Source organism: Sus scrofa, chromosome 13 (genome assembly GCF_054392235.1).
Source record: "Sus scrofa isolate SSC_HxYL_T2T_F1_AM1 chromosome 13, Sscrofa_HxYL_maternal_Yorkshire_Landrace_v2.0, whole genome shotgun sequence".
Classification (NCBI taxonomy): domain Eukaryota; kingdom Metazoa; phylum Chordata; class Mammalia; order Artiodactyla; family Suidae; genus Sus; species Sus scrofa.
Window position 1 is genome coordinate 216159731 of NC_139395.1, and position 13070 is coordinate 216172800.

At 41.1% G+C, this 13070-nt stretch overlaps 1 protein-coding gene and 1 long non-coding RNA gene across 26 annotated transcripts in view; both read left to right on the forward strand.

The window, feature by feature from the left end:
* The window catches only part of LOC146397887 (uncharacterized), a 419652-nt gene that overhangs the window by 264283 nt on the left and 142299 nt on the right, over nt 1-13070 (forward strand). The gene's annotated exons all lie outside the window — the stretch shown is intronic.
* TTC3 (tetratricopeptide repeat domain 3) overlaps nt 1-13070 on the forward strand; it is a 126340-nt gene that overhangs the window by 94101 nt on the left and 19169 nt on the right. For all 25 annotated transcript variants that reach the window (XM_084992065.1, XM_084992079.1, XM_021070969.2 and 22 more), the window contains one exon: nt 4416-4565. In XM_084992065.1, coding sequence (XP_084848191.1) covers nt 4416-4565 — 150 coding nt within the window. The remainder of the gene's footprint in view (nt 1-4415; nt 4566-13070) is intronic.

The following is a 13070-nucleotide window of genomic DNA, read 5'->3' on the forward strand; positions in this document are numbered from 1 at the left end:
ACTTCTTCTGTATTTGTGTTGGTCACACAGACCAACCCTGATAAATTATAGGAGAGGTATCTCGGGGGGGTCCCCTTGGTAGCGGGCTGCTGCATAGAGTTTATCTGAAACTGGACGAATTGATTTTTAACTTCATAGAGAAAAACAAACAGCAAGATTGCCCATGGCAAAGAAACCGTAAGAAGGAGCGTTGTTTAGCTAGATATTAAAATATAATGTAAATCTATATTAGCACATAAATAGACCACGAGAATAAGAGTCTAGTAGAATAAAATATAGAAATGTAAGGTTTAATAAAAATGTTAACTATCGGTGAGCAAAAAGTAGATTATTAAATACATGGTGTGAGGGGAAATGGGTTGCCAGCTAGAAAAAATTTAGATCCTACCTCGTTCCATGTGCCAAAACAAATTCCAGGCTGATCAGATATTTAAATATTAAAAAATGGGCCCAGAAAAGTACCTAGAAAAAAAAGGAAATTTTTTTCATAAGGTTAATGAACAGCATGACAAAAAAAGTATGTTTGTGTGCATGTATACATACATGTGCATAACATATATGTATGTATGAACAAAAACATATACATACAATACCAAAACACAAATGACCAACTAGGAAGATTATTTGCAGCATAGGACAGAGAACTGATTTCCTTGCTTAACATACAAAGTTTGAATAAATCAACTAGGAAAAGATTTATAATCTCACACAAAAATGGGAATGGATGGGAATATACAATCCATATTAAAAGAAATAAAGGTGGTTTTTAAACATATAAAAAGGTGCTCGGAGTTCCTTGGTTAACAAGTCTGACCAGGGACCACGAGGTTTTGGGTTCGATCCCTGGCCTTGCTCAGTGGGTTAAGGATCTGGCATTGCCATGAGCTGTGGTGTAGGTCGCAGATGCAGCTCGGATCCCATGTTGCTGTGGCTGTGGCATAGGCCAACAGCTGCAGCTCCGTTGACCCCTAGCCTGGGAGCCTCCATATGCCTCAGGTGCAGCCCTAGAAAAGACAGACCAAAAAAAAAAAAAAAAAAAAAAAGGTGCCCAACCCCACTTAAAGCAAGAAAAACAGTTATTTATACACTACTGAAAGAACATAAAAATGTAAGTTTCTGAGAAAGGCAATTGGAATTTATCTGTACTCATATATGTGTACAGAGACCAGTGACAGGGTATTTGTACATTTGTTTAATCTGTATTTATGTCAACGAAAAATTGAATACAACTTGAATATCCAGTGTTAGACTAGTTAAATTAATGTTAGACTAGTTATAAGAATTTATAGTACACCCAGGAGTTCCCGTCGTGGCGCAGTGGTTAACGAATCCGACTAGGAACCATGAGGTTGCGGGTTCAGTCCCTGCCCTTGCTCAGTGGGTTAAGGATCCGGCGTTGCCGTGAGCTGTGGTGTAGGTCGAAGATGCGGCTTGGATCCCGCGTTGCTGTGGCTCTGGCGTAGGCCGGTGGCTACAGCTCCGATTGGACCCCTAGCCTGGGAACCTCCATATGCCGAGGGAGTGGCCCAAGAAATAGCAACAACAGCAACAACAACAACAACAGACAAAAAGACAAAAGACAAAAAAAAAAAAAGAATTTATAGTACATCCATATAATGAATATTACTCTATCATTTAAAAATGAAGCAATTTGGATTTCCCATCATGGTTCAGTGGAAACGAATCTGACTAGTATACATGAGGACACAGGTTCAATCCCTGGCCTTGTTCAGTGGGCTAAGGATCTGTGGAGTTGCTGTGACCTGTGGTGTAGATTGCAGATGTGGCTCAGATCTGGCGCTGCTGTGGCTGTGGTGTAGGCCAGCAGCTGCAGCTCGTATTTGTCCCCTGGTCTGGGAACCTCCTTTTGCCATGAGTGTGGCCCTAAAAAGACAAAAAAAAAAAAAAAAAAAAAAAAGAAGCAATTCTGTCATTACTAATAAGGAATGGTTTACAAGATGTGTAAGTAGGAAGAAGTTTAGAACTTTGTGTTATCTGCTGCTATTTGTGCAAATAGCTGTACAGTTTTAGCCAATTATAAAATATAATGAGCCCTTAAATTTTTTTAATGAACAGTACTGAAAATTATGGAAGAGAAATTATAAGTCATCTGCAGCCCCATCACTCATGTTAATATTTCGATGTGCAACCTTCCAGGCTTTAACATTTGCTTTTAAATAAGCGATGCTGGAGTTCCCATCATGGCTCAGTGGGTTAAGAACTTGACTATGCATGAGGGTGCAGGTTTGCTACCTGGCATCACTCATTGGGTTAAAGGATCTGGCATTGCTAGCTGCAGTGTAGGTCGCAGACGCTGCTTGGATCTGGCGTTGCTGTGGCTGTAGTGAAGGTCCACAGCTGAAGCTCCAATTTGTCCCCTAGCCTGGGAACCTCCATGTGCCACAGATGTGCGCCCCCCCTGCCCCCGAAGAAAAGTGATGCTTTTTAAAAGATGGGATCTTACCATATATGTTGTATTTCAGATTATCAGTCCTAATATATTAGACTTTTTCTATGTCAGTAAATATAGACTTTTTTACCATCTTTTTTTTTTTTTTTTTTGTCTTTTTGCTATTTCTTGGGCCGCTCCCACGGCATATGGAGGTTCCCAGGATAGGGGTTGAATCGGAGCTGTAGCCACCGGCCTACGCCAGAGCCACAGCAACGCAGGATCCGAGCCGTGTCTGCAACCTACACCACAGCTCACGGCAACGCCGGATCGATAACCCACTGAGCAAGGGCAGGGACCGAACCCGCAACCTCATGGTTCCTAGTCAGATTCGTTAACCACTGTGCCACGACGGGAACTCCTTACCATCATTTTTTATGCCTACTTGGTATTCCATTACATGAATGCATGGTAATTTTTTTGACCAGTTTCTTATTGTCGAACCTTGGGGTCGTGTCAGCTTTTCATGCTTACAGGGCCGTGGTGAACATTTTTCCTAAATATGAATATTTACCAAGTAGAACGAGTAGCGTTGAATTCTTATTTGGTACCTAGCTTTTAATCAGTTATGCTCTGTTGTTTGAGCCTCGGTGGTTTTGCCCCGTAAATAAGTATTTTCTTTAGTGTTGGGAAAACGCACACATGCTTTCTTAAATTCAAGACTGATGTTAGTATGGTCGATAGCTTCTCAACCAGTGAGGCAGTTGTTCCAAGAGCAGCTTCTTTCTTCTGGGACTTTGGGAGGTGGCCTGACCTCTCTAAACCTTGGTTTTCTGGTCTATAAAAACTGAAAATAACATATTTCTTGTAGAATTATGGTGAAGTTTAAGTATAATAACATAGAGATGGCATATACCTTGCCACCTGTCTCTGTTGGTGATTTGGGGGCATATGAGTTAATTCATAATACCAAGTTACTTTGAGATCTTTTAGCTGAATTGAGAATGAAAACAGAAATAACTAAGGTCTGAAACCATGAAGGCTTACTCATGGGTCATAGTAAGGTTCATGATTTTTCAATTATGTAAACATAGACAGTATGACTATTGCTGAACTTTGAGTCTGGACAGACAAACAAACTAGTGCTCTCCCCAGCAAACTGGCATGTGTGGTCATCTTAGCCATAGTTCACAGTTCTCTAACTGGTAATTCACAGAATCCCAAAGGCTTGATTCCCTGCCTTTTTTACACTTGGAAGAAGCTGAGATGCTGGGAAAGGGGCAGGAGGCAGGGAAGGTGGACGACGCTGGGGTAGATTTTTGAAGACTGGCTGCCAAGGTCCCTGCGTGTCTAGGCAGCGCAGTCACCTGCAGTTGGGAGGAGTTGCCAGCATCACACAGGTGCTTCTTTCAGACACAGATGTGTGATTGCTGAAAGCTTTAGTGGTGTGAAAGGCTTAAAAAAAAATAGGTGAATAAATGGTGCTTATTGTCCGCCAGCGTTTCACATTACAGTATGACTTCTGTTTGCTTTTGTTGTAGCTATCTAGGCAGACAGGTACATAACTGAGAATAATCCATTGATAATATTTTAACTTGTCTTTTTGCAATAATCAGCAGCTATCAGTTGAAAACTTTCTAAAAGTAGGGCCACAGTTGATGTGTACTGTTCATATCTAAAATATGCATGATATTTATAGTTTTTAAACTTAATAAGTAGTGATGTCAGTCGTGGAGGATGACATTCACATCCAACTGTTAATTTAATACCGAGCCTTCTAAAACAAATATTCAGAGCTAGTACACACGGAAAAGTTTCCTTGTGAATTCCAGTGATACGAATAATTTTTTTTTTAAAGAGCTGGCTTTGCCGAACAGTTTGTTTTTAATTCCTGAATTATTGTGATATTTCCCTTATAAATTTTCATCTGCCTTATATTCTCCTCTATTTTGAGACGGTTCAGAACAAGATCAGAAATAGGCTTTTTAAACTACTTTTAATAGAGAATTTTGTTTTGTACTTTCAGGGAGATATTTCACAGATTGAAAAGGAGTACCAGGTTTTACAAGAGCAGCTTAAGGAAGCCTGTGAAAACTACGAGCAGAGGAATATCGAGGGCTCAGAAGAGACCAAGGACTTGGAAGAAAAGTTGAAAAGGAACATAGAAGAAAATAAGGTATTCCTGTCTGAAAGCTCATGCAGTGCAACCCACATTGTGCTTGTGCAGCCTCAGCTGAGCTGCAGTGTTGGCCAAAGGATTCTTTCTCAGCGTTGTCGCTTTCATATTTCTCTGTGACATATTAAAGTGACAGTGTTTTTTGCATTGTTTTAGAACCTTTTAAGTTGCTATGTAAGAAAAAGGCTGGGAATTTGAATTTTCATTTATCTGTAATTCAGTTTGCGTGATTAACTAAAACTAATTTCTGGTGACTAAGTTCCAAGTTAGATTCTTGTTTTTAGTGAAAGAGGCAGTATAGCATTAGTGGTTCAGAGTATGATGCTTGGAGTCAGGCTGACTGGCTTCAGATCCAGACTTGGTTCTGCCCTAATTCTGTTCTTGGGCAACTTATTGACCATTTCTGTGCTTTGGTTCCTTATCTGGAGAGTTTGGATAATTATAATAAGCTCCCATTTTAGATTAGGTTAGATTAATACTTGTAAAGTACAGTCGTCCCTTGCTATTCGCAGGGGATTGGTTTCAGGACCCCCTCACAGACACCAGAATCCACAGATTGTATCCACCTTGTATACAGCGGTAGCATTCCGCATCTGAGAACACAGAAGGCCAGTTGTACTTACAATTGCCTGGTGCTTAATAGGAGCTTGTAAATGTTGCCTGGCACTGCTATTACTACTACTACTATCATCATCATCGTACTCCTCAGGAAATGCAGGAATGACCGTGGAGGTTTGGCACACTAGAACTGTAAAGTCACCCAGCGTCTCCTGGTCGAGTCTGCTGCTCTTGGATTCCATCCGCTAAGATTCACTTTCATTTTCTTGTAATTGGCTGTTGGAGTAACACTGATTAGTGGCAAGGCCCAGTTGAGTTAGTGGGAAAATGGAGTTAAAGATGTAAGGGAAACATGGTGTATTTCTTTTTTAAAACTAAGGACTTTTTTTTAAAAAATTGAAGTATAGTCGATTTATAATATTAGTTTCATATGTAGAGTGTAACGATACACATACATATTTTATTAGATTATACCCCATTTAAAGTTATTACAAAATAATGCCTGTATTTCCCTGTGCTGAATAGTATCTTTTTTGATTATTTATTTTATACGTAGGAGTTTGTACTTTTTAATCTTCTACTCCTATCTTGCCCATCATCTCTACCTCTCCCTATGGGTAGCCACTAGTTTGTGTTCTATATCTGTGAGTCTGGTTCTGTTTTATATTCACTCATTTGTTTTATACTTTCGATTCTATGTATACGTGATAAAGTATTTCTCTGACTTATTGCATTAAGCATAATACTCTGTAGGTCCCTCCGTGGTCTTCATTCTTTTTCGTGGCTGAGTAATGTTCCACTGTATATCTACACCACATCTCCTTTATCCCTCCATCTATTGATGGTTGCTTAGTTTGCTTCCATATCATGGCTGTTGCTGTGAATATTGGGATGTGTGTATCTTTTCAAAGGAGTGACTTTGTGTTCTTTGGATACATACCTAGGAGTGGGATTGCTGGATCATGTGGTAGTTTCAGTTTTTCGAGGCCCCTCTATACTGTTTTCCACAGTGTACAAGGGTTCCCTTTTCTCTGTATCCTTGCCAACATTTGTCATCTTTTTGATAATAGCCATCCTGACAGGTGTGAGGTGATAGCTTATTGTGTTTTTGATTTGCATTTCTCTAATGATTAGTGATATTGAGCATCTTTTAATGTGCCTGTTATCCATCTATTTGTTTTCTTTGGGGAAATATCTATTCAGGTCTTCTGCCCATTTTTAATTGGGTTGTAAAAACTGAGGTCTTTTGTATGGAGGTTACAAAGGGATGGTAGTCCATTTAAGAAAGGAAAAATTTGTTCCAGAAGTCTGAACCAGTAGCTGAGGTCACATATATTACATGGAAGAAAATTAGCTTAGTGGGACCTTAACAAACTCATTTATTGAGATTTAAGTGTACCCAGAAGAAGAGGGTTTGTTCACAGAGGTAACTGTTAACAGCATTCCTTAGGATATGTTTTTACTTGGGATGAGACTTGGGAGATAGGAGGAGTAAGAAGGGGCCAGCCTTGTTGCTCAGTTGCTGAGTTGAATGAAGTCTTTTTGATTGAGAAGAGGAGAAAATGAGCAAAAATAAAACCTGCACAGTCAGAGAACACTAATTTGGATAAGCTACTTGGGCAGGGCTTAACAAAATGAAATATTTTTGTGAACTTTGTGTTGCCCCAGGGAAATTCCCTTTTCATTTTAATAAGCCATCTCTACATGTGGATCACACTTCAAAGTAGTGGTACTCTCTTTTGTTCCTTGTATTTTCGTCTGTGTACATCCTGCAGCCACCTATCATGTTGGATGAGAGTGCCCGTGTCCACCCCCGTAAGTAACGAGGGCAGATTTGCAGGTACAGCCACTTAATTTACGGTGGGCATCCAGTGAGTGAAGTTTATGTCTTTCTGACAGAGGCCTGTCCAGTTTTATTAACTGCTGGTCTGACTGAGTCCTGTATTTGTGAATTCATCAAGACTTCTTTATACACAAGAAATGTATAGTAAATTATCACCTAGGGAGGAGGGCTCTGAGGGAGCAGTGGCTTTGACTGGTGGGCGTGGGCTTTTGACCTGCTTTTTAACTTTTCTAAGGCTCTGGTTCTGGTTGCACATGGTTGTACTTGAGGAGTCAGTCCATTTTCTTTTAAAGAACCATTCTTGGAGTTCTCGTATGGTGCAGCAGGTTAAGGATCTGGTGTTATTGCAGCGCAGCTTGGGTCTCTGCTACGGCATGGATTCAGTCCCTGGCCCAGGAACTTAGGATGTCATGGGTGCAGCAAAAAAAAAAAAAAAAGAAATTTTTTTTTTTAAAGAGCCATTCTGTAGTTGCCCAAATTACAAGACCCGTTAGGTTATTAGACTTCCCATGTAAAGTGTATACTCATTTCCTATCAGGATAAATTGCTCATCTCAGTTCTTTAGCTTGTTGTCTGTACAAGAGCAGATGAGATTTAGCTGTGGCCATTTCTTTTTTCTGTTTTTCTTTTCTTTTTGGGGGGGGGCGGGGGCGTGCTGTGCTCCTGGCATGTGGAAGTTCCCAGGCCAGGGAAGACTGAACCTGTGCCACAGCAGAGACCTAGGCTGCTGCAGCGACAACGCCAGATCCTTAACCCACTGCACCACAAGGGAACTCCTTAGCTGTAGCCATTTCTTTATTTATCATGATTATGCCTATAATTTGCTTGTGGAAAAATCTTTTATAAATATAAAAAAATTGTGTTTTTATTGCTCTTTCCCTTGGCCTTTGACTCTAGACCACTGAGGTTATGAGCTAATACTTGATAGCACATTTGGATGTATTGGATACAGCATCCCTTTCCCTTTACAGAGAAGTAAGAGGCAAGCAGTAACAACTCATGTTTAAGAATTTGGGGAGTTCCCTGGTGGCTCAGCGGGTTAAGGATCTGGTGTTGTTACTGCTGTGGCTCAGGTTCAGTCCCTGGCCCAAGCACTTCTCAAGGCTGTGGGCACGGTAAAACAACAACAACAAGAAGCAACAACAAAGGAATTCGGGCAATCGAGTCTGACTCCCTGGCTGGTAACTCCAGCACCACCACCTATAATGGCTTTGTGACCTAAGATAACTTACTCAACCTTTTTGAAATAGAGATAATAATATCATCTCTATTTCATAGTTTTGTAAGGACTCACAGGGGTGGTCGGAAATGGGTAGGGAATAGCCAGAGATAAGTATAATAAGGAAGAATTGTCCACTCAGAATGCCATCATGCCCTTGTTGAGAAAAATCGCTTGTTTACAAAGTACTTGAAGAATGTTTGGCATTTACAAAGCATCAGTACAAATCTGAGCTAGCTATTAACTTGAAGCTGATGGTGTTTGATTATCATAAGCTGGAGACGGCCCTAATAGATACTTAGGCCTGTTCCCTGCCAAAGTAAAATAGCCACTCTAAAGCCGGAGTCTGCTGTTGTTTTTAGTGTACCTCTGACCTGCAGCCAGCAGGTTCTGGATAGCTGGTTGCTGTATTGCTCAAAGGAATATGTTCTTTTTTGTTTTATTAAGATAAAATTCACATTTAACCATTATAAAGTACACAGTTCAGTGGCTTTTTCAGTATATTCACAGTGTTGTGTAGTCAATTACCACAGTCTAATTCCAGAGCCATTTTCATCACTCAGAAAGAAGCCCTGGACCATTAAGTAGCCACTCCCCATCTCTCCTAGGTCATATGTTCTTAAGGTGCTTTAATGAGGGTTCTTCTACCTAAGATGGGTATTTAGTTGACATTGATACTTAAATGTCACTATCATTTTGGCCCAGAATAATTTATGGAGTAGAATTTGGAATTCTGTCCTGTTTCAACAGAATCTGTGGCCCCTGCCTGCCAGAGCTTCCTCAGCCCACATCTGTAGAGAGATGGGTTCTCCTGTTCACTTACGGTCCTTGCCAAGTTCCGCCTTTTTTAATCTAACATTTGTGGAGCTCACGTTATGTGCTGTAAGCAGTTGTACATTTCTTACGTGTATTATTTAATTTCAAGCTGTCTTAACATACTCGTGTTAGAGTATGTAATATTATCTCCATTCTCCTGATAAGGAAATAAGAGGCAGGAATCGCTAATACCTCTTGCGCCAAGTCACAGCAGTGCGAAGTGGAACAGGTGCTAAGTGTCAGGCTCCACATCCTTTGCGTTTGTCCTCCCCTGGGAGAATGTCAGTTCCACAACCAGTTGAAAAACATTCCTCAGCACTTCATGAGTAGTGTGATGCCAGGTAACAACTCCCCACAAAAACCTCAGTGACATGTACCAATAAATATTAAATGTGTGAGTCTGTGCGTTAGCTGATCCTGATTGGGCTTGGCTTTCACCTTTGGGTCAGCTAGGGCTCAGCTGTTCTTGACTGTGCCTGCTCACATGTCTGGGGTCAGCTGGCTATGGATTGATCTAGAATGGCCTCAGCTGGGACAGTGGGGACAACTGGGTCTGTTTCACGTGTCTTGCATCTTCCAGTAAGTAAAAGGGCAAACAAGGACCATCCCATAAGCACAGTTCAAGTCTCTGCTGAATCAGGTCTGCTACTGTCCCATTAGGCAAAGCATGGGAAAGAGACTGCCTCTTTAGTGACGGCAGCCCCGTGGTCCCCACACGACAACAGGTATAGGTAACAGGAGGGGTGAGGGAGGGGAGGATGCCGTCCCACTGCCACAGTGATCACCAAGAGCTTAAAACCCTTCTGTCGTTGGTACCTCCCTCCGTCTTCAGCCACCTCCCTGACCAGTTCTCTGCCTTGTCTTCCACACTTCATGTGATTTCCTCTCTTCTGGACCTTTCCCCAGCACTGCTCCTTCGTCCTCAGACACTTTCTTGAGGAAGTGGTCACTGACGGCAACCTGAGGCTTGGTTAAAGGCCCTTGTTAATGCAGTGGTGATAACCAGTACCTCACTGTATTATACAGCAATTACCATTTATTGAGATACGATTCAGATTAAAATTCCCCCACTGAAAGTGTTCTTAGTACATGCACAGAGTTGTGTAGCCATCACCACAGTCTAAGTTTAAGACATTTTTATCACCCCAAAAAGAAATCTCACAACCACTCCCGGTCACTCCCTATTCTCCCTCCCCGAGCCCTGGGCAGCCCGTGATTTATTCTGTGGATATGTCTCTTCTGGGCAATTTATATAAATGGAATCATACTCTATGTGGTCTTCTGTGAGTGCCTTCTTTCCTTTGGCATAATGTTTTCAAAGTCCATCCATGTACATCCGTTTATCTGTGTAATGTGTTTCAGTACTTCATTCCTTTTTATTGCTGAGTGATATTCCATTGTTTGCTATGTTACATTTCATTTATCCATTCATCAGTCCATGGACATTTCGGTTCTTTCCACTTTTTGAGTATTATGAATAACACTGCAGTGAACATCTGAGTACAAGTTTTTCTGCAGAGATAGGTTTTCATTTTTTCTGGGTATATACCTCGGAGTGAAATTGCTGGATCATATGCTAACTCCACATTTAAGAGATTGAGAAGCTACCAGACTGTTCCAGAACAGCCATACCATTTTACATTTCCACCAGCAGTGTATGAGTGATTCAGTCTCTCCACATTCTCATTAACACTTTAACTATCATCTGTCTTTATGATTTTAGCTATTCTAGTGGGTGTGAAGTGGGTTTCTTATTGCGGATTTTTTTTTCCTCGTTGTGGTTTCGATTTGCATTTCCCTTAAAGCTAATGGTGTTGAGCATCTTGTCATGTGCTTAATGTCCATTTTTATCTTTGGAGAATTTGGAGAGATGTCTTTTCCCGTCCTTTGCCCATTTATTAATTGGGTTATTTGTCTTTTTATTTCTGAATTAAGTTTCATATATATTATGTATTCTAGGTACAAGTTGCTAATCCACATATATGATTTAGAAATGTTTTCTCCCATCTTTCATATTTGCAAATATATTTCTCCTACTCTCATTTTGTGCGTTATCTTTTCACTTTCTTGATGGTATTGTTTGCAGCACACAAGTTTCAAATGTCATTGTAGTCCGGTTTCTCTATTTTTTTTCTTCCTTTTATTGTATATGCTTTTAGTGTCATAGCTGAGAAATCAGTGTCAGATCAGAGGTCACCAAGATTTCCCCCCTATATTCTAGAGTTTTGTAGGTGTAGCTCCTCCATTTAGGTCTGTGGTCCTTTTTGAGTCAACTTTTGTTTATGGTGTAGTAATGATCTTTTGTGCATATTTTTCGTACCAAACTGTGATCTCCCTGAGAGTAAGGGCTGTTTCTTAGCCATCTTTGGAGCTCAGCCTACAGACGCTAGCTCTGCCGATGTTGTTCATTGTGTACTTGGGCTCCTGAAGAACTGGGTTTAGTGAATTGTGTCTTCATATGTCGCAAGTTAGCCTACGTGAAAGGCTAGCATGTTGTTGAGGGTGTTACTCATTCTTTCATTTGACCAGTATTTATTGGATGCTCCTTAAGTGTGCTGATCTTCCAGGACTTTTATGCAGTATCATCCTCTTTATGAGGCCCTGAGAAGTTGTTTCTCTGTTTCACTACTTGGGTTTCTTGGTGCAGTGAGCTTGTTTTTTATTTGACTTCTGTTTGCCAGAAAGTTTGAATACGATTTCTGAAGAATAGTTAGGACCTCGTGCCATTCATTTTTATATAATTCTCACTTTTGGTTTTATACTATCTTTTCTATCTTGTGTTTTCTTTACCTAGCATTCTTTTTTGTATTTTTTAAATTATATGCAATATTAAAGGCACCTCCAGTATTTATTTTAGAACACAGTTTCAGATTTTGAAAAAAGGTATGGAAAGCAAACGTTTTCTGAGTAAAAGACCTTCCGAGGTATTTATAATCATGTCAGTAAACTGTGCATATACAGGATGCAGTTGTATATAGCCTGTTATTTCTTTTATTCTCATGTTTCACAGAAAAGGATTCTGATTATTCCCTTTCATGTAGCCAGAGACAAGCTCATGATAGCTGCCCTAGGCCAGCTTGTCATTAAAGGGTGGTTAGTGCAAATGACAGATGAACTCAGGTAGCCTTTTCCATGGCTGAGCTGTGTGTGTGTGTGTGTTTACAATACTTTGTGCCTTTTGATACCTGAACTCCTTTAGATACTTGTTGCCAAGTAGGTTCTTGTGCCCCAGCATAACCTTGAGGTTGCACATCATCTCCTGGCCAAGGGGCTGAATCCGAGGTGAAATCACTGGCTCAAAATAGAGCACAGGATAGGCGAGAACAAGTTTGGCGTAGCCGCCAGCAGCAAGTCATGCGAATGGCCGTGGGCATGCACATTGGTCATGGTAGCAGAAGTGAGCCAGGTAAATAGACTCTAGGTGGGGAGGCATGGTGGTCACCACCTCTGTCACAGTAACGATTCAGCAAATTCAGGATCAGCCAGGTTGCAGCAGGGAAAAGGGGAGTTGAGCTGTCCCCATGCTAGAGGGAGTGTCACTGCGCGGCTGAACCTCTGCTGCCTAAAAACAGTTGGCCTGAGCGTTTCAAGGCCGCTGGAGTCAACCCTGCTTCCGAGGTAGGACTTGAACGTCCTTAAGGACCAGGACTGCCTGGCAAGCCCGCCTCCCAGGAACATTAGAAACCTTGACGTCTAAGGCCGCTGAGAAGTGTCCCTCCTTGACGCTGCTTTTGACTAGAGAGCGGAGTCTGTGCAGCTTGGCCTCAGGTACTCTGTCCTCTCTGAGGGAGGAGGCGCCGAGTTTCTGTAACTGAGTTCTTGTCCTCTGTGACCTTGTCACATCCTAAGCCTCATTTAAGCAGGAAGTTCAGGCAGCAGGGAACCTCACAGGAGGTGGGACATGAAAGGCTCCCGAAAGCAGAAGTGAAGCTGGGATTTTATTAAGCAGTTAGTATTAGTAGAATTTCAAACTGGAAGATATTAAATATAAACTTGTTTCTTTTAGTTTCTTCCAAATATGAGTCCATTCTGATTCATACAGTGATTGTTAGAAATACTTATACAGGAG